Source organism: Coregonus clupeaformis, chromosome 33, assembly GCF_020615455.1.
Source record: "Coregonus clupeaformis isolate EN_2021a chromosome 33, ASM2061545v1, whole genome shotgun sequence".
In the NCBI taxonomy this organism is placed as follows: domain Eukaryota; kingdom Metazoa; phylum Chordata; class Actinopteri; order Salmoniformes; family Salmonidae; genus Coregonus; species Coregonus clupeaformis.
In genome coordinates, this window is record NC_059224.1 from 14,896,150 (window position 1) to 14,916,181 (window position 20,032).

At 43.3% G+C, this 20,032-nt stretch overlaps 1 protein-coding gene across 2 annotated transcripts in view; it reads left to right on the top strand.

Moving 5' to 3' along the window:
• Positions 1-20,032, top strand: part of LOC121548863 (CD2-associated protein) — a 94,360-nt gene that overhangs the window by 34,998 nt on the left and 39,330 nt on the right. For both annotated transcript variants that reach the window (XM_041860484.1, XM_041860485.1), the window contains exons 3-10: positions 7,716-7,893; positions 8,830-8,930; positions 9,322-9,442; positions 9,786-9,973; positions 14,251-14,338; positions 14,736-14,830; positions 16,170-16,268; positions 17,985-18,041. In XM_041860484.1, coding sequence (XP_041716418.1) covers positions 7,716-7,893; positions 8,830-8,930; positions 9,322-9,442; positions 9,786-9,973; positions 14,251-14,338; positions 14,736-14,830; positions 16,170-16,268; positions 17,985-18,041 — 927 coding nt within the window. The remainder of the gene's footprint in view (positions 1-7,715; positions 7,894-8,829; positions 8,931-9,321; positions 9,443-9,785; positions 9,974-14,250; positions 14,339-14,735; positions 14,831-16,169; positions 16,269-17,984; positions 18,042-20,032) is intronic.

The following is a 20,032-nucleotide window of genomic DNA, read 5'->3' on the forward strand; positions in this document are numbered from 1 at the left end:
ATTCAATTTACATTAGGGAAAGCTTAGCTTCCTTTAGCCTTATGGACATGCTGCCTATGTCTTTTTAATGTGGCATAAACAAAACCAGTTTTCATCTGATTGTCAATAACTTAACTATTTTAGCGGGACACTGTACCGGACCATACCACCTTATTTTCACCCCTGGGGGTCAGTCTCAGGCTAGCCCCCTCACCCCTCATGGTTTATCCCTCCACTGTCTGGACAGGGCCAGAGCCAGGCAGAGTAGAGGTCTGGACAGGGCCAGAGCCAGGGAGAGTAGAGGACTGGACAGGGACATAGCCAGGCAGAGTAGAGGACTGGACAGGGCCAGAGCCAGGCAGAATAGATGTCTGGACAGGGCCAGAGCCAGGGAGAGTAGAGGACTGGAAAGGGACATAGCCAGAGGCCTAGCCCAGTAATATTTCACATACCCCAGTCCTGTGTGAGTGGGACTTCGCTGCCTTTTGCTGCTTCCCCTCACGACACACTATTAAAATCTTGATATGGTTGGACTTTGTGCCTCCTGAACTCCAATAGTATTTTTTTATAAAAAATAGTGCTTGTCCCACTGGCTATCATAAGTTAAATGCACCAATTTGTAAGTTGCTCTGGATAAGAGTGTCTGCTAAATGACTCAATGTTCTTTACAACCTTGCAAGTGGAACAGTAGTGGTCTATAATATTATCATTTGATGTAGATTCAGCATGTGAAGGCTCTGCAAAGCTAGTTTCAAAAGCAGGTTGCCATATCTCTTATTCGTTCAGCGAGGTGGACTCCACTAGAGACTGAGAGAGATTCCACAGTGCTTTCTTCCAGCATTCCTGAGAGATTCTGGCAGAGTGAGTGGAGAGGGCTGTGGCTGGCTGGCTGGCTGGCTGGCTGGCTGGCTGGCTGCTGTCCTAACCCTGCTCTATGGCCTGAGCTGGAGAGGGAAGGAGGCAGGTCTCAACATGAGCAGACACAGGTCCATGGAGTAGTAAAGCAAACACTCACACATTCACTCAGGGCATGTATTGTATTGTATCAGTTATTATAGTGGTTAATGCTGTGGAAATGTTAAAGCACACAAGGTGAGAGACCTGTGTCAGAACTTTTAATACTGTAGATCAATAGTGTGTGTTTTTGTTTATGAGGAGTCCAGTTCTTGTGAGTTTGTGTATGTTTATGAGGAGTCTGTTAGTGTGTGTTAAAGTGCTCTGAGGAGGAATGTCCCGGTGTAGTTCCTGCTGCTCAGCTCGGTGAATAATAGCTTTTCTGAGGAGGGTGGGAACTTTTGCCTACAAAATGGTTGAATCCACCTGGGCAGTTAAAGAGGAAACCTTGGCCTACATGAACTAAGACGACTAAACTCAACAATTTACGATGGAGTTGAGTGACGACTAGTGTGGGCGGACTGGAGCTCCGATGTCACATAAGTTACTTTTTACCTCTGCATTGTTGGGAATGGGCTTGTAATTAAGCATTTCACGGTAAAGTCTACACCTGATGTATTCATCGCATGTGACCCAACGAATAGCCCGCAATTACACAGAACAATGTTGTTAAACCAGTTAACATAAAGACATTTAGCATCTCCAGGCCTCCATGCATACAAGCCGCTGATGAACGCTTTTGGAACCTATACATTTTTTAAAAAGTTTAATAAATCCATTTAATATAAACCATCACAATAAATCCATTATTTATTTTAGGCATGTCTAAAGAAACATTATGATATGAAGAATATGTAATTCAGAAGAACAGAATAGAACATTCTGAGTCGGTCTACTGTATGTTATCTGGCTATGCACCATGCCAATGGCAGTCTGGGGTGTAGGCTAGTTAATTTAGCAGACAAGATATGCTTGTAAATTCCTTGCCATTATTTTATATTATATGATTTTATAGTAAGAATAATATAATTGAACTTGGCTGAATAAAATAGACAGAAATAGAAATTCCAGAGCGAGTGCGCATTTGAGCTACAGTATGTTGAGTGTAAAAGTGATCTACCTCATACCCCTGCACATTAACTCAGTACTGGTACTCCTTGTATATAGCCTTGTTATTTTATTGTGTTACTATTTCCTATGTTATTTAGCAAATGTTTTTCGTACTTTTTAACTCTGCATTGTTGGGAATAGGCTCATAAGTAAGTAAGCGTTTCACAGTAAAGTCTACACCTGTTGTGTTAGGCACATGTGACCAATAGAATTGTATTTGATCATTTGAAACAAGTTCTATACGCTAGATTTACAGTTATTTGGCAACTTTAGTTGTGAATGATACAAATGTTAATGTCTTAGAAATCAAAACATATACTGTACGGGCTGCATGACGCAACTATATTGATGATTTGGAAAAAGTTGCAAAAAAAGCTTGCACTCTGTTCCTTGCCTCAGGATGCACACGCTGTTCTCTCATCAAGTGATAATATTCTCACCAATCAGACTATTGTCAATTTGATCTTGTCTTTACTAATATGTAAAATTAATTTCAATTTAGAATGCGGCATTATCAAACGGGCAAGAACAGGGGCAGGGGAAAAAGACATGTCACCCGAATGCACTCAAATAGCGAATGGAGGCTGAATGGTGAATGGAGGTTGCGATTTCCCACAGTTCCTTTTGGTTTTACAGCCGAGCAATGTGCTTAATATTATCAGCTGATATGTATGTATATATATATGTGTATATATATGTATGTATGTGTATATATAACTCAGCAAAAAAAGAAACGTCCTTTCACTGTCAACTGCGTTTATTTTCAGCAAACTTAACGTGTAAATATTTGTATGAACATAACAAGATTCAACAACTGAGACAAACTGAACAAGTTCCACAGACATGTGACTAACAGAAATTGAATAATGTGACCCTGAACAAAGGGGGGGTCAAAATCAAAAGTAACAGTCAGTATCTGGTGTGGCCACCAGCTGCATTAAGTACTGCAGTGCATCTCCTCCTCATGGACTGCACCAGATTTGCCAGTTCTTGCTGTGAGATGTTACCCCACTCTTCCACCAAGGCACCTGCAAGTTCCCGGTCATTTCTGGGGGAATGGCCCTAGCCCTCACCCTCCGATCCAACATGTCCCAGACGTGCTCAATGGGATTGAGATCCGGGCTCTTCGCTGGCCATGGCAGAACACTGACATTCCTGTCTTGCAGGAAATCACGCACAGAATGAGCAGTATGGCTTGTGGCATTGTCATGCTGGAGGGTCATGTCAGGATGAGCAGTTGTTGTTGCCATCCTGTACCTGTCCCGCAGGTGTGATGTTCGGATGTACCGATCCTGTGCAGGTGTTGTTACACGTGGTCTGCCACTGCTAGGACGATCAGCTGTCCGTCCTGTCTCCCTGTAGCGCTGTCTTCGGCGTTTCACAGTACGGACATTGCAATGTATAGCCCTGGCCACATCTGCAGTCCTCATGCCTCCTTGCAGCATGCCTAATGCACGTTCATGCAGATGAGCAGGGACCCTGGGCATCTTTCTTTTTGTGTTTTTCAGAGTCAGTAGAAAGGCCTCTTTAGTGTCCTAAGTTTTCATAACTGTGACCTTAATTGCCTACCGTCTGTAAGCTGTTAGTGTCTTAACGACCGTTCCACAGGTGCATGTTCATTAATTTTTTATGGTTCATTGAACAAGCATGGGAAACAGTGTTTAAACCCTTTACGATGAAATTATTTGGATTTTTACTAATTATCTTTGAAAGACAGGGTCCTGAAAAAGGGACTTTTCTTATTTTGCTGAGTTTATATAGTAGTAGTAGAAAGCTGGGATCATCCTCTTTTTAATGGGAACCATCATTCTGTAGCTGAAGGTAATGTCAGCCTATTAATTATGGAAAATATAACAAATGCCCTATTACTAGGCTATTCAAAATCAAATACAAATTCACTATAATTGTAGGCTAACTATACTCTGTAAGCCGCCCTGCTCTATCAATGAACCAACAGCATCACCTAGGCCTATACGTTCTCTCCCAGACTCATGGATAGAAAGTCCATCCAGTATGCATAATAATACAGTCCACACTCAAGGGCAATAATTTTGGAGGAGCCTATAGGCTAGACCAATTATATACCAAAGACATCTTAAATCTTAAAAATAAAAATCTGCTGTGCGTAATATGCAGTAGGCTATGTATTGTATAATGGGACAATCATTATTTAATGGAGTTGTTTTTTTGGCTTGGGCTCATATATAGGCCTATGTGTATGCATAAGCTCTAATATGCGTATGGTGTTCTACATGTGACATCTTAAATGCTTTGAATTAATCATCACCTTAGAAAGCGCTGTCCATTTCGTTGTGTTTGGCTTTGAAACAAGATCCACAAAAAAACATGTTTTACACTCAGTTTCAACCTTTTGTTGCATTTCTTCAAATTGTTCGATCACAGTGGGGTCAAACAATGTAGCATAACGGTGACTTTTAAAGGCATGATACTGTTTTGATAAGTGTTTGATGTGATTTTCGATTGCATGTGCATTGACGTCAGAGTGATTAGAGGGACAATAGAGCACTTAGTACTAGGGCACTAGTGACCTGACTGTCGTTAGCGAGTTGGGTACTACCAATACATCAGCGCCATGTACAGAGCGCATAGGAGGAGATTACCATGACTCAACGGTCATGACCCATGACTGCCGGTGTGGGCGCAGGGTTTCCGTTAGGAAAGTGTTGCGCCGGACAACGTGACCAGAAAGATTTTAATTTACAGGCCATTTGAGAAAAGTACCAGACCCATATGCATTGGGTGCGTAACCCATTAGGGCATCCACCCACAGTGCTCAGAATGACAGAAATCATATTTAGATTATGGTCATTCATCTTAACAGAACATGCAACTCCTGTAATGAAGCAGCCAATCAAAACATCATTTTCGAACATTCGCGGGAAAATACCATTCTAAACAGTGCACCTGATGAGAGTGGTTCCCTATGTGACAGAGATTAAAATCTCTGTTAGAAACTTTGAATGAGGGGGAATCTAAAGAGGCAACAACTAGGATGGCTTGCTATATGACTAGGATTGTGCCTTTTGGCTTCTGGACAACGAAAGAAAGTTGATAAGAAAAGAACAGGAGAGAAATGGCACGAGGAAGTCTTTCATAGGTGGCGCGTCCAATAGGCTAGGGAAATAAATTGAAATAAATTTGCCAAAATTATATAATTACTCCTGTCTATACAGAAACAAATAAAATCATTAGACATACTTCACCAGAAAGCATGACTTAGCCACAGAGGAATCAAGGATCATTAGCTTCTTTTTTTTTAATAGCTGTGGATTGTTTCAAATCACAAGCTTGTAAGCCTATGCCTATTTGGGAAGAGCGCAAGACAATAGGCTTAGATGATTATTTAGTTGTGGCTGTAAGTGAAAAGCATCTCAAATATACAGTGCATTTGGAAAGTATTCCCCTTGACTATTTTCACATTTTGTTACGTTACAGCCTTGTTCTAAAATGGATTAAGTTGTTTTTTCCCCCTCATCAATCTACACACAATACCCCATAATGACAAAGCAAAAACAGGTTTTTAGAAATGTTCTGCAGAGATGTTCGATCAGGTTCAAGTCCGGGCTCTGGCAGAGCCACTCAAGGACATTCAGAGTCTTGTCCCGAAGCCACTCCTGCGTTGTCTTAGCTGAGTGCTTAGGGTCGTTGTCCTGTTGGCAATAGGCTTATCTTCCTTCACAAACTAATTTCATGAACTGAACTCCCTACAGTAGGCCAATCTCTCGTGCCCACTTGACAGCCTCACAATCTCATTGAGCCAGTTACAGTGGCTTGCGAAAGTATTCACCCCCCTTGGCATTTTTCCTATTATCTTGCCTTACAACCTGGAATTAAAATGGATTTTGGGGGGGGGTTGTATCATTTGATTTACACAACATGCCTACCACTTTGAAGATGCAAAATATTTTTTGGGTGAAAGAAATAAGACAAAAAAACTGAACTTGAGCGTGCATAACTATTCACCCCCCCAAAGTCAATACTTTGTAGAGCCACCTTTTGCAACAATTACAGCGGCAAGTCTCTTGGGGTATGTCTCTATAAGCTTGGCACATCTAGCCACTGGGATTTTTGCCCATTCTTCAAGGCAAAACTGCTCCCGCTGGTGTACAGCAATCTTTAAGTCATACCACAGATTCTCAATTGGATAAAGGTCTGTGCTTTGACTAGGCCATTTCAAGACATTTAAATGTTTCCCCTTAAACCACTTGAGTGTTGCTTTAGCAGTATGCTTAGGGTCATTGTCTTACTGGAAGGTGAACCTCTGTCCCAATCTCAAATCTCTGGAAGACTGAAACAGGTTTCCCTCAAGAATTTCCCTGTATTTAGCGCCATCCATCATTCCTTCAATTCTGACCAGATTCCCAGTCCCTGCCGATGGAAAAACATCCCCACAGCATGATGCTACCACCACCATGGATGGTGTTCTCGGGGTGCTGAGAGGTGTTGGGTTTGCGCCAGACATAGTGTTTTCCTTGATGGCCAAAAAGCTACATTTTAGTCTCATCTGACCAGAGTACCTTCTTCAATATGTTTGGGGAGTCTCCCACATGCCTTTTGACGAACACCAAACGTGTTTACTTATTTTTTTCTTTAAGCAATGGCTTTTTTCTGCCCACTCTTCCGTAAAGCCCAGCTCTGTGGAGTGTACGGCTTAAAGTGGTCCTATGGACAGATACTCCAATCTCCGCTGTGGAGCATTGCAGCTCCTTCAGGGTTATCTTTGGTCTCTTTGTTGCCTCTCTGATTAATGCCCTCCTTGCCTGGTCTGTGAGTTTTGGTGGGTGGCCCTCTTTTGGCAGGTTTGTTGTGGTGCCATGTTCTTTCCATTTTTTAATAATGGATTTAATGGTGCTCCGTGGGATGTTCAAAGTTTCAGATATTTTTTTATAACCCAACCCTGATCTGTACTTCTCCACAACTTTGTCCCTGACCTGTTTGGAGAGCTCCTTGGTATTCATGGTGCCGTTTCTTGGTGGTGCCCCTTGCTTAGTGGTGTTGCAGACTCTGGGGCCTTTCAGAACAGGTGTATAGATATACTGAGATCATGTGACACTTAGATTGCACACAGGTGGACTTTATTTAACTAATTATGTGATTTCTGAAGGTAATTGGTTGCACCAGATCTTATTTAGGGGCTTCATAGCAAAGGGGGTGAATACATATGCACGCACCACTTTTCCGTTATTTTTTTTTTTCATTTCACTTCACCAATTTGGACTATTTTGTGTATGTCCATTACATGAAATCCAAATAAAAATCAATTTAAATTACAGGTTGTAATGCAACAAAATAGGAAAAACGCCAAGGGGGATGAATACTTTGGCAAGGCACTGTATGTGATGATTCCGCGGAGTCCTGCAGCCTTAAGAGCATCATTATCTAAAAGCTACCCCAGGAGGAGTAGGCTAGCTGGCTAGATGGCTGCCACAGCAGACAGGGCAGGGCTCACCCTGTAAATCAACAGCCCCCCCCTCATAATTGGGGAACTTCATAATGTGACTATGCACTATATTTACATTTTAGTCAAATAAAAGAGCTACTTACAGTACCGGTAATTCCATTCAACTACATCAATTAGCTTAAGACAACCACATCAGTCATTTCAAGCAAAGTATTTTTCCATCAGCAAGATCAGTGTAGCCTACAGGTAGGTGATCCTCTTGTAATGTAGCTGAAATGAATGATTGTCCTCGCTGTCTGTGTGGTGGCAGGAGGTAAAGAAGGAGCCCAAGGAGGTGAACGTGACAAAGGAGGAGGCTGAGGAGGAGCTGCCCCAGCAGAGAGAGAAGAGTGCAGGGAACGTGGCCAACCTGGTCCAGAGGATGAGCACCTACGGATTCCCAGCTGGGGGCTTCCAGCCACACTCACAGCCCCGTGGACTCAAGAAGAGTAAGTTGTGTGTGTGCTGGCTGTGCTTTCATCTTTAGAATCACATGTTGTCTCCACTGAAGCACTACCTGAAACTAGGAAGAATGCCCAGGGTCTTACCCATTCATTTCTGTGGACTTAATCTACCATAGGCTAAAGCCTGCTGCACACAGAGGGAACCCACACATATAACTCTCAGAATAAACTGCTTTCATTTCTTGTTTTCCATCTCACTGTGGGAGGAAGGAAATCAGTTGTCTGTTCTCTGAAGTGTGTCAAATGTATTAAAAAGATTGTAGGCGCATACTGGATATAGCCTATATATTTCCTGCTCCTGTATTTGAATGTTTGTCTGCTAATCATGGAGGCTTTTCTTCCACATTGAGCCTTTGTATAGCATACACACATTCTCGTGTGACATTTGTGAATAGAACTTGATTTAATTAATGTGTCAACAAGAGCAGGGTTACTTGAAGGTCAAGCCCCTATTGAAATGCAGCATTAAAGTGGAGATGACGAACTTCTGATAATCGTCTGTTCGTCTCTGCAGGAAACTCCCACTAGCCCATGCCTCCACCAATCCAATGCTTTTAGATTTGTGGGAAGAAGTGAATGAGTGTACACTTCAGAAGAAAGGAGAAATTATTAGAACTCAGCCCCTGTGTGCAGCTGTGCTTGTTCAGAGGGGCGTGTCCTGCCACATTATCACCTTGCTGAAAAGTCCCATAGTGCTCCTAGCAGGAGGGGAGTGTTCTCCTCCTCCACTTCCTGGATCCAGACACCCTTCCCACACTGCCCTCAGGCACACCAGGGTATACACACACACCATAAACAAACACCCGTGCACGCGCGTCCAGGACTTTTGCGCTTTAGCCGACCCATTGAGCAGCGAGCGGACTGTTGTAACTGGTGTTCCTAGCCTTCTCAGGCTCCTGTCTTTTGTTGTTGTTGTTGCAGAGTCTAAGAAGCGGCAGTGCAAGGCGCTGTTTGATTACATGCCCCAGAACGAGGATGAGCTGGAGCTGAAGATAGGGGATACCATCGACATCAATGAGGAGGTGAGGCTAGTGCTTCATTACACTGCCCTATATTGAGCCATTTACACAACAACTGAAATATAAGTAATGTGAATAAATGATGGTTAATACGTGATAAGCAGTAATGGGCAGTCACTACCACCATGGGACTTTTATTAATTGTTTTATTCTGTGTTACAGCATTCAACCCACATAATGCATAATTAATTTCCTGTTTAAAAACATAATCAAAACAGAAATAAAGGTTATTTTTTTAAATAATCAAACCGACTTCAAAAAGCACTAATCGCCCAGCACTAACCTTAGGCTATAGGCTAATGTTGTAACTTGGTGATTTATGATATGTTATATTATTCTAATGTGGTTAGATTTTTACATCAGGTATTCAGAGGGTTCTGTTTGGTTGTTCCAGGTAGAGGAAGGCTGGTGGAGTGGAACCATGAACGGCAAATCAGGACTGTTCCCCTCCAACTTCGTCAAAGAGATTGAGACGAACGAAGATGGAGAGACGGATGACGTAACAGATGAAACCGGTAATAATGGAGCTAACAAAGCGTGACTCGTGTTCAATCAGCGCATGTCATAACAAGTTAGAGCTGCTAATGGATTTAGGTTATTTGCTGGATCTCCAGGCTTTTGTTTCTATTATTGTATCTAGATAAGAGAGCCCTATAGCCTACCTGTTGTGACAGGTGCATATGTACAGGCTATAGTGCCTGTGTTTGTGTGTGTGTGTGTGTGTGTTTGTGTTTGTGTGTGTGTGTGTTTGTGTTTGTGTGTGTGTGTGTGGGCGAGCGTGTGTGTGTTCTTCTCATGCACATATACAAATGTACTTGTTTCTGTTTTGTTCCATTATACATTTTGTCCTTCCCACAGACGGTAGCGGTAAAGAAGCTCTGCTCCCCCCAACCCCCACGTCCCCCATCGACCCCTCTCCAGGCAACGGAGTGATCGCCCAGCCCAAGAAGATCCGGGGGGTGGGTTTCGGGGACATCTTCAAGGAAGGCTCAGTCAAGCTGAAGGTCCGCCTGCCCAGCGCAGAGGGAGAAGAGAAGAGAGACAAAGTAAGTGAGCTGAGCCGGGACTGAGAGATGTCTGTCTGAGAACTCACTCACAGGGAGTCATGGACCTCAACAGGTCCCAATAAGGCTTAAATACTTCCCCTTAAAATAGGCCAAAGTCCTCTGAGAACTAATTCACAATTAAGAGGAAGATGGGCATGATTTTTAAGTGTCCAAAAAGTTTCCAACTGTCATGTGTTACATAACACTATAAAAATAGTAAGGAATGTTAGCATGTTGATACTGAGGATCATATCACAAAAGTCAGACATGTATTCCAACTGGATTGCATTGACACCAATGCTGGTGTATGAAATAATTTTACATTGGATAATGTTGGTTTATGAACTTGTTTTACGTTAGCTAACATTCTGAGTTCAGCCACTTTTACACAGTCAGTATTGTTTAGTGTTGCATGAAGGAGTAATCGTAGGTGTAGCTGGCCTTTTGGAATCCCCTGAGTGTTTGTTTAAGTCCTGGGAGAGGTGGCGCAGCGTAGCGTGGGTTGGGTTTCTTTGTCAACCCTTCCACATCCTCAGCTTTGTTTTGTTCACTAATTGTTTGGATGGCAGGCAGGCAGTTTCCCTGCTCCCTCTAACTGACCTAGTTTCCTGGCATCATATCTAAGGGAGATATTTCAGAGTGTGTTTCTAAGGTAGCTATTTCAGTGTGTTTCTGATGGAGATATTTCAGTGTTTCTAGGAGATAGACTATACAGTTGAAGTCGGAAGTTTACATACACTTAGGTTGGAGTCATTAAAACTCGTTTTTCAACCACTCCACAAATCTTTTGTTAACAAACTATAGTTTTGGCAAGTCGGTTAGGACATCTACTTTGTGCATGACACAAGTAATTTTTCCAACAATTGTTTACAGACAGATTATTTCACATATAATTCACTGTATCACAATTGGGTCAGAAGTTTACATACACTAAGTTGACGGTGTCTTTAAACAGCTTGGAAAATTCCAGAAAATGATGTCATGGGTTTAGAAGCTTCTGATAGGCTAATTGACATAATTTGAGTCAATTGGAGGTGTACCTGTGGATGTATTTCAAGGCCTACCTTCAAACGCAGTGCCTCTTTGCTTGACATCATGGGAAAATCAAAAGAAATCAGCCAAGATCTCAGAAAAAAAATTGTAGACCTCCACAAGTCTGGTTCATCCTTGGGAGCATTTTCCAAACGCCTGAAGGTACTGCGTTCATCTGTACAAACAATAGTACATCATACTGCTCAGGAAGGAGACGCGTTCTGTCTCCTGGAGATGAACGTACTTTGGTGCGAAAAGTGCAAATAAATCCCAGAACAACAGCAAAGGACCTTGTGAAGATGCTGGAGGAAATGGGTACAAAAGTATCTATCCACAGTAAAACAAGTCCTATATCGACATAACCTGAACGGCCGCTCAGCAAGGAAGAAGCCACTGCTCCAAAACCGCCATAAAAAAGCCAGACTACGGTTTGCAACTGCACATGGGGACAAAGATCGTACTTTTTGGAGAAATGTCCTCTGGTCTGATGAAACAAAAATATAACTATTTGGCCATAATGACCATCGTTATGTTTGGAGGAAAAGGGGGGGTGCTTGCAAGCCGAAGAACACCATCCCAACCGTGAAGCACGGGGGTGGCAGCATCATGCTGTGGTGGTGCTTTGCTGCAGGAGGGACTGGTGCACTTCACAAAATAGATGGCATCATGAGGAAGGAAAATGTATGTGGATATATTGAAGCAACATCTCAAGACATCAGTCAGAAAGTTAAAGCTTGGTCGCAAATCGGTTTTCCAAATGGACAATGACCCCAAGCATACTTCCAAAGTTGTGGCAAAATGGCTTAAGGACAACAAAGTCAAGGTATTGGAGTGGCCATCACAAAGCCCTGACCTCAATCCTATAGAACATTTGTGGGCAGAACTGAAAAAGCATGTGCGAGCAAGGAGGCCTACAAACCTGACTCAGTTACACCAGCTCTGTCAGGAGGAATGGGCCAAAATTCACCCAACTTATTGTGGGAAGCTTGTGGAAGGCTACCCGAAATGTTTGACCCAAGTTAAACAATTTAAAGGCAATGCTACCAAATACTAATTGAGTGTATGTAAACTTCTGACCCCGTGGGAATGTGATGAAAGAAATAACAGCTGAAATAAATTATTCTCTCTACTATTATTCTGACATTTCACATTCTTAAAATAAAGTGGTGATCCTAACTGACCTAAGACAGGGCATTTTTACTAGGATTACATTTCAGGAATTGTGAAAAACTGAGTTTAAATGTATTTGGCTAAGGTGTATGTAAACCTCCGACTTCAACTGTATATACAAAAGTATGTGGACACCCTTTCAAATTAGTGGATTCGTCTATGTCAGCCACACCCGCTGCTGACAGGTTTATAAAATCGAGCACACAGCCATGCAATCTCCATAGACAAACATTGGCAGTAGAATGACCTTACTAAAGAGCTCAGTGACTTTCAACGTGGCACCGTCATAGGATGCCACCTTTCCAACAAGTAATTTCTTCAAATCTCTGCCCTGCTAGAGCTGCCCCAGTCAACTGTAAGTGCTGTTATTGTGAAGTGGAAACATCTAGGAGCAACAACGGCTCAGCCGCGAAGTGGTAGGCCACATAAGCTCACAGAATGGGACCACCGAGTGCTGAAGCACGTAGCGCATAAATATCCTCTGTCCTCGGTTGCAACACTCACTACCGAGTTCCAAACTTTAGCACAATAACTGTTCGTTGGGAGCTTCATGAAATGGGTTTCCATGGCCGAGCAGCCGCACACAAGCCTAAGATCACCATGAGCAATGCCAAGTGTCGACTGGAGTGGTGTAAAGCTCGCTACCATTGGACTCTGGAGCAGTGGAAACACGTTCTCTGGAGTGATAAATCATGCTTCATCATCTGGCAGTCCAACGGATTAATCTGGGTTTGGCGGATGCCAGGACAACGCTACCTGCCCCAATGCATAGTGCCAAGTGTAAAGTTTAGTGGAGGAGGAATAATGGTCTGGGGCTGTTTTTCATGGTTTGGGCTAGTTTGGGCCCTTAGTTCCAGTGAAGGGAAATCTTAACGCTACAGCATATAATAACATTCTAGACGATTCTGTGCTTCCAACTTTGTGGCAACAGTTTGGGGAAGGCCCTTTCCTGTTTTAGCGTGACATACAGAAATGGTTTGTCAAGATTGGTGTGGAAGAACTTGACTGGCCTGCACAGAGGCCTGACCTCAACCCCATCGAACACCTTTGAGATGAATTGAAACGCCGACTGTGAGCCAGGCCTAATCGCCCAACATCAGTGCCTGACCTCACTAATGCTCTTGTGGCTGAGTGGAAGCAAGTTCCCGCATCAATGTTCCAACATCTAGTGGAAAGCCTTCCCAGAAGAGTGGAGGATGTTATAGCAGCAAAGGGGGGACCAACTCTATATTAATGCCTATGATATTGGAATGAGATGTTCAACGAACAGGTGTCCACATACTTTTGGTCATGTAGAGTATTTCAGTGTGTTTCTGAGGGAGTTTCTGAGGGAGTTTGTCTGTGTTTACAGACTAACTGCAGCAGCACATCCAGATTAATTTGCGACATCCTTTATTTGCATTAATAGTGATAACTGAATTAATAGTCCCGCTAATAGCACACTGTAGGTTTCAGTTGACGATTTCTAGCATCCATTTAACCCCCTCTGAAACTCTTCTCTCTTTCTCCTCCTCCCCCTCCTTTGTCATGGCAGCGTTGGTTCAGTCTTCGTCCCACAGCTTACAACATGGCATATTCCATTACGCTGTCGTTCAGTCACTCCATCAGTAGATGCATCTCCTCTCTCTCTCTCTTTCTCTCTCTTTCACTCTCTCTCTCTCTCTGCTCTCTCTCTCTTCTCGTGACTCAACGGCTTGTTGCTCTCAATCCATAGGACATTCCTCTCAGCCGAGACAAAACACAGACTACCTTAGGCCTGCCTGGCTCTACCACTTGTCTCTCTGCTCGCTCCGTAACTAACAAAGGCTTGCTGTTCCATGTCGATTCTTTCCCATCCCAAGCTTTCTGATGTTGGTCTAACTCTTTTAACCCATGTGACATACTCTGTAGTAGACTGGCAAACTCTTCACAAACACTGACCTGCACGCTGACTGACACACTGTCTGTTGACCAATCAGTGAGTCCGTTGATGGCTCTGTGTTCATTCCGGTCAGGAATGTGGTGGAAACCATCTGGGCATTGCGCTGTGCATCTAATCATGTCAGTAAATCCATCTGTGGTTTGCTTCATTTTAGCCAATCCCATCATTACCATCTGCCGCAAAGCCCGCCCATTCCATCACGACAGACTCCCAGAAAGCAGAGGGGGACAGCAAAGCAAAAGGTAAGGGAGAGGGTAAAGGTCCCAGTGTTTATAATTAGAAGTGACTGTTTTATGCAAAATGTAATCTAGTGTTGTGTTCTCAGACATTACACTTGATCATCATAACACAACATTTATGGTGTTTTATTGTGTTTCTTACATGTTGTTCTTACATTGAGGGTAGGTTCAAGGGGTATATATTGTGGGAGAATGTGTAACTACAATCACACAGTTGCTACATAGCTAAGCGTTCAACTTTTAAAGCCAATTGCAGTGTTAGGATTAGCCAATGGTAATGGTATCACTAGGAAAAAACGTATCACATCCATTACTTAACTGGTGTTCATGTATTCTGTGTGTGTGGTTTGTTTGTCAATGACTCCATTTCTCAACAAGAGTGTTGTTCCTCTTTCCCCAGTAAAAGAATACTGCAAGGCCACCTTTTCTTTTGAGTCCACAAACGAAGACGAGCTGACACTGAAAGAGGGTGACGTCATACAGATATTGAGTAAGGTAAGTAAAGCCACCCTGACCAGCAACAAACCCGTGGCCCTAGCCTATACTCAGTGGAAAAGCTTAAAGCTACTACTACTGCTACTACTTCAACCGTCTCCATTTGCTAGTCAAAATGTTTTCAAACAGACTACATAACTGTCCATGTTGTAAGGGAGAGAGGTAAGTAGAGGATCTATAGGCTTGTTCCCAGCCCTGTGTCTACACTTTAAGCCTGGCAACTGTGCCACATATAAACATGATTTATTTGGTCCTGGTCAACATGGTTCTTCCCAGACCGTGGTCTTCAGTGTGTTAATGTCACCCCCAGACCAGACCCAGGTGTAGTCGTACTGATTGTGCTCATCCATCTTACTGCACACTCTCCAACCCTGTTCTTCCCTAGTGACGTAGGTGAATGTTGTGAGCAAGAACTGGACCAGGACCCCAGGGACAGATTTTAGTATTTAGTCCTAATGCTTTGTATTGGGATGTAGGTACACCTGGGTAGTTTGCAGTAGGCACGACAACATTTTGAATCAGAAAAATAAAATGAGTGATCCTCTTATTGGACCAGTTCAGGTAGTACCTTTCCATTTCAAAATGATCTCAAAATGCCCACTAAACACGATGCTCATCACCAACGAGCACCCTGCTGTGTTTTGGAAGCAGCATGATGAGAGGAAGCTGTCGTCATAGCAAGTAGGTGATCTATGGCAGTTAGCTTTACTTGATGTTGGCCAGAGACTGGGGACTTGGGTCCCTGTTGAATTTCACACCCTGAAGAAAAGCATTACTGCCCTGACTGGGAACGCGGTCAAGACATAGTGCTAGTCTGCCTGGAGAGGTTGAGTTACCATTAAGAGGTTATGTGTCTCTCGAATCATGGTTTGTTATTTAAGGCAGACACATTATGACAGTACATGTTTCGCTGTGGGTAAATCATGATGTTTAAGCGCCATCTAGTGTCCATTAAGCAGATTTATGTTCAAGTTCAAGGGCTGCATTCAGCTTGATTTGAAATCTAAAGGCAATGTTTCTGCGTTCGCGGAGACTGCATTCACAGTAAACGCTGCATATGTGAATGCTGCATCTAACATGAAGTGAGGCTGTGGAGATGCCTTTTATCAGCTCTGAAGCTGATCTAAGCTGATTATATTGAATCAAGGTCATCATTGTCTATTCAGAGGAGATGGAGAATTTGTTTTGATTACAAAATGGCCTGATGCAGACATTTAAAACGTTTCTCAGACTCCTGTCTACCAACTGTCTGTATTATGATGTTCTGTGCTTTTATCTTAGCCTTTTCATCATTATGTTTGAAAAGTGGTTTACCAATACAGTTCTTGTTATGTTTCAGGACACGGGGGAGCCGGGGTGGTGGAGAGGGGAGGTCGGAGGTAAAGAGGGGGTCTTTCCTGACAACTTTGTGACTGTTATGTCAGATGAAGACAAAGAGGTAAGATAAAAGTGGTAGTGAACGTCAGAACCCATATGTGTTTCCTTGTGTCCCCTAGTAGCCTATGTGTAAAGTCAGTCATTTGTCTAATGATCATACATGTTTAGTTATAAAAACATACATACACTGCTCAAAAAAATAAAGGGAACACTTAAACAACACATCCTAGATCTGTATGAATGAAATAATCTTATTAAATACTTTTTTCTTTACATAGTTGAATGTGCTGACAACAAAATCACACAAAAATGATCAATGGAAATCAAATTGATCAACCCATGGAGGTCTGGATTTGGAGTCACCCTCAAAATTAAAGTGGAAAACCACACTACAGGCTGATCCAACTTTGATGTAATGTCCTTAAAACAAGTCAAAATGAGGCTCAGTAGTGTGTGTGGCCTCCACGTTCCTGTATGACCTCCCTACAACGCCTGGGCATGCTCCTGATGAGGTGGCGGATGGTCTCCTGAGGGATCTCCTCCCAGACCTGGACTAAAGCATCCGCCAACTCCTGGACAGTCTGTGGTGCAACGTGGCGTTGGTGGATGGAGCGAGACATGATGTCCCAGATGTGCTCAATTGGATTCAGGTCTGGGGAACGGGCGGGCAAGTCCATAGCATCTCAATGCCTTCCTCTTGCAGGAACTGCTGACACACTCCAGCCACATGAGGTCTAGCATTGTCTTGCATTAGGAGGAACCCAGGGCCAACCGCACCAGCATATGTTCTCACAAGGGGTCTGAGGATCTCATCTCAATACCTAATGGCAGTCAGGCTACCTCTGGCGAGCACATGGAGGGCTGTGCGGCCCCCCAAAGAAATGCCACCCCACACCATGACTGACCCACCACCAAACCGGTCATGCTGGAGGATGTTGCAGGCAGCAGAACGTTCTCCACGGCGTCTCCAGACACTGTCACGTCTGTCACATGTGCTCAGTGTGAACCTGCTTTCATCTGTGAAGAGCACAGGGCGCCAGTGGCGAATTTGCCAATCTTGGTGTTCTCTGGCAAATGCCAAACGTCCTGCACGGTGTTGGGCTGTAAGCACAACCCCCACCTGTGGACGTCGGGCCCTCATACCACCCTCATGGAGTCTGTTTCTGACCATTTGAGCAGACACATGCACATTTGTGGCCTGCTGGAGGTCATTTTGCAGGGCTCTGGCAGTGCTCCTCCTGCTCCTCCTTGCACAAAGGCGGAGGTAGCAGTCCTGCTGCTGGGTTGTTGCCCTCCTACGGCCTCCTCCACGTCTCCTGATGTACTGGCCTGTCTCCTGGTAGCGCCTCCATGCTCTGGACACTACGCTGACAGACACAGCAAACCTTCTTACCACAGCTCGCATTGATGTGCCATCCTGGATGAGCTGCACTACCTGAGCCACTTGTGTGGGTTGTAGACTCCGTCTCATGCTACAACAAAAGTGACCGAAACATCAGCCAGGAAGCATAGGAACTGAGAAGTGGTCTGTGGTTACCACCTGCAGAACCACTTCTTTATTGGGGGTGTCTTGCTAATTGCCTATAATTTCCACCTGTTGTCTATTCCATTTGCACAACAGCATGTGACATTTATTGTCAATCAGTGTTGCTTCCTAAGTGGACAGTTTGATTTCACAGAAGTGTGATTGACTTGGAGTTACATTGTGTTGTTTAAGTGTTCCCTTTATTTTTTTGAGCAGTGTATATTTTTTAAATAAACTGTCTTCATGTTGCAGCCAGCTCCCACATCAAGAGGATCAGTCAAACTGTCTCCCAAGCAGGAAGCAGAAGAGGTACGCTGGGCTGTCCACATGCTTGTGTTAAAGTGCATGGTGTTGGTGTATGCTCACATAATTCATATGGGCCTCTTCCATTGATATAAAACACAGTTATGATGAGAGTGGTAGCCTGGGAATGTTCTGCTGACTGGTCATATTGGACCCACCGTAATGTGTGGTCTTTGTCAGGGGTCTCTGTAAGTCATCACTCACTTTAGACTGAAACATAATAGTTACTGAGCTCTAACAGTTTTAATCTTGTCTCTAGCGAAGACCCCTCACAGCCAATGTTCCTTCAAAAAAATTTCGGCACTGAGCAAATTTTATGTCTGCAACTTTGATAGGGGTGTGGGCCACATAAAATCTGACCTTAACATGAGGGGCCACAGTGGCTCGCGGGTCTGTGTACCCACATCCATACCCACACATGCTGTCAGAGCCCTAGCCTTTTGGAGGCCCCCCGCACCTTGCAATCAAAACATTTTAGGGGCCCCCTCTACACATTTTGCCATGGGGCATAGAGATAAGATTTAGCAATTTTATAACTTATTTCATGAATTTTCTAATCATTTTGCCATGGGGCAGAGCAATTGTTTTGCAGTTTTACAGCTAATTTCCTGCAATTCTACAGATTTTGTCATAGGGTGGAGAGAAATGTTTGCCGTTTTTGATATCGGAGTGAGATGGCCTAACAAAATCAGTGGGGGGCCCCGGTCGGTAGTTCAACCATTATTACTACAAGTTTAGATGGCTAGACTAACTTACCAATCTAAACTAAGTTTAGCTGACATGGGTTAATTGAGAGAGAAAAACTGCTGATGCACCACCAAATTTCGAATTTGCACGTTGTGTATTCGACTATTCTAACTCTCAACAGGAAGTTGAGACCTCGAGTGAGTTCCAAAAAATATATGTATTTTTTGGGCGGGCCTACAAAAGGGACCTCCAGTTGCCTATCCCTGATATAAGTCTACCAGAGTGGCATACCATCAGAAACAATGGAGAAAATGCATCCAATAACATTTTTACATGTAAATATCTATTGAAAAAGCTGTTCTATGATACAGCCTACAGTAGTAACCAATGTATGGTGTTCAATGTAGCCTACATTCAATGAGACTTTTGAAAAAATGCAGGGCTTGACATTAACCTGTTTAGCCACACAGACAAGGAGGTGACTTAAAATGTTGTATTGTGTTGTTTGAAACCACTTTACAAAATAACATGAATTATTATCCCCATACCATTATCATAGCAAAATCAGACACAAAGGAATGACTGCTAACCTCTGCCTATTGGCTTCTTAGCTTATTCAAGCCTGTCTCAAAATACAAAACTGCCCCTTTAAGACATAAAAAAGCTTTTTACCTGACTCGATTTTCAAGGATGGCTAGAAATGTACATGTTTTGTGCTCTTGTAGGCAGCAATCACACCCCATTGCTGACCAGAAATGAGCTATAACTGGGCTATTAACTAGCATAGAATATGAACAAATGTGCACACGTGGCTACATGCTTTGCGCTGTCAATAGAATCCTCAGACGATGCACTCTGCCTAAAACAAAATCACAGACTAAGTCTTGTTTAGTTAGATTTGTTTCGGTATGTTGCATTGAAAGGGGCTAATATTATGTTGATTCGATCACAATTCCCACATTAGAGGGAAACGTTGATAATGTAAACTAACGGGGCAAACTACTAAAGTTGAGTGAAGTTCAATCTCGTGCATCTCTTTTGCATGCTGGTATTTCATCTGTGAGGCAGTCCTGGGGAAGCTGCGCCCAAGCACGCACACATCTTAGAGGGAACATTACTCACAGCTGTTCTGTTCAAAGAGAAGTGCACAATATCAATTGTGTGCCTCCTTCTGACCAAAAAGTATCCTCCAGCTAAATTGTTTTAATTTGTTAAAGTTGAATTTCAGAGAAGACTCAGACTCCTTTAATCGTAAATAAAGTTCCTGGTACTTGAACTAGTTCCATCGGCATGGCAAAGAGACCTGGCCC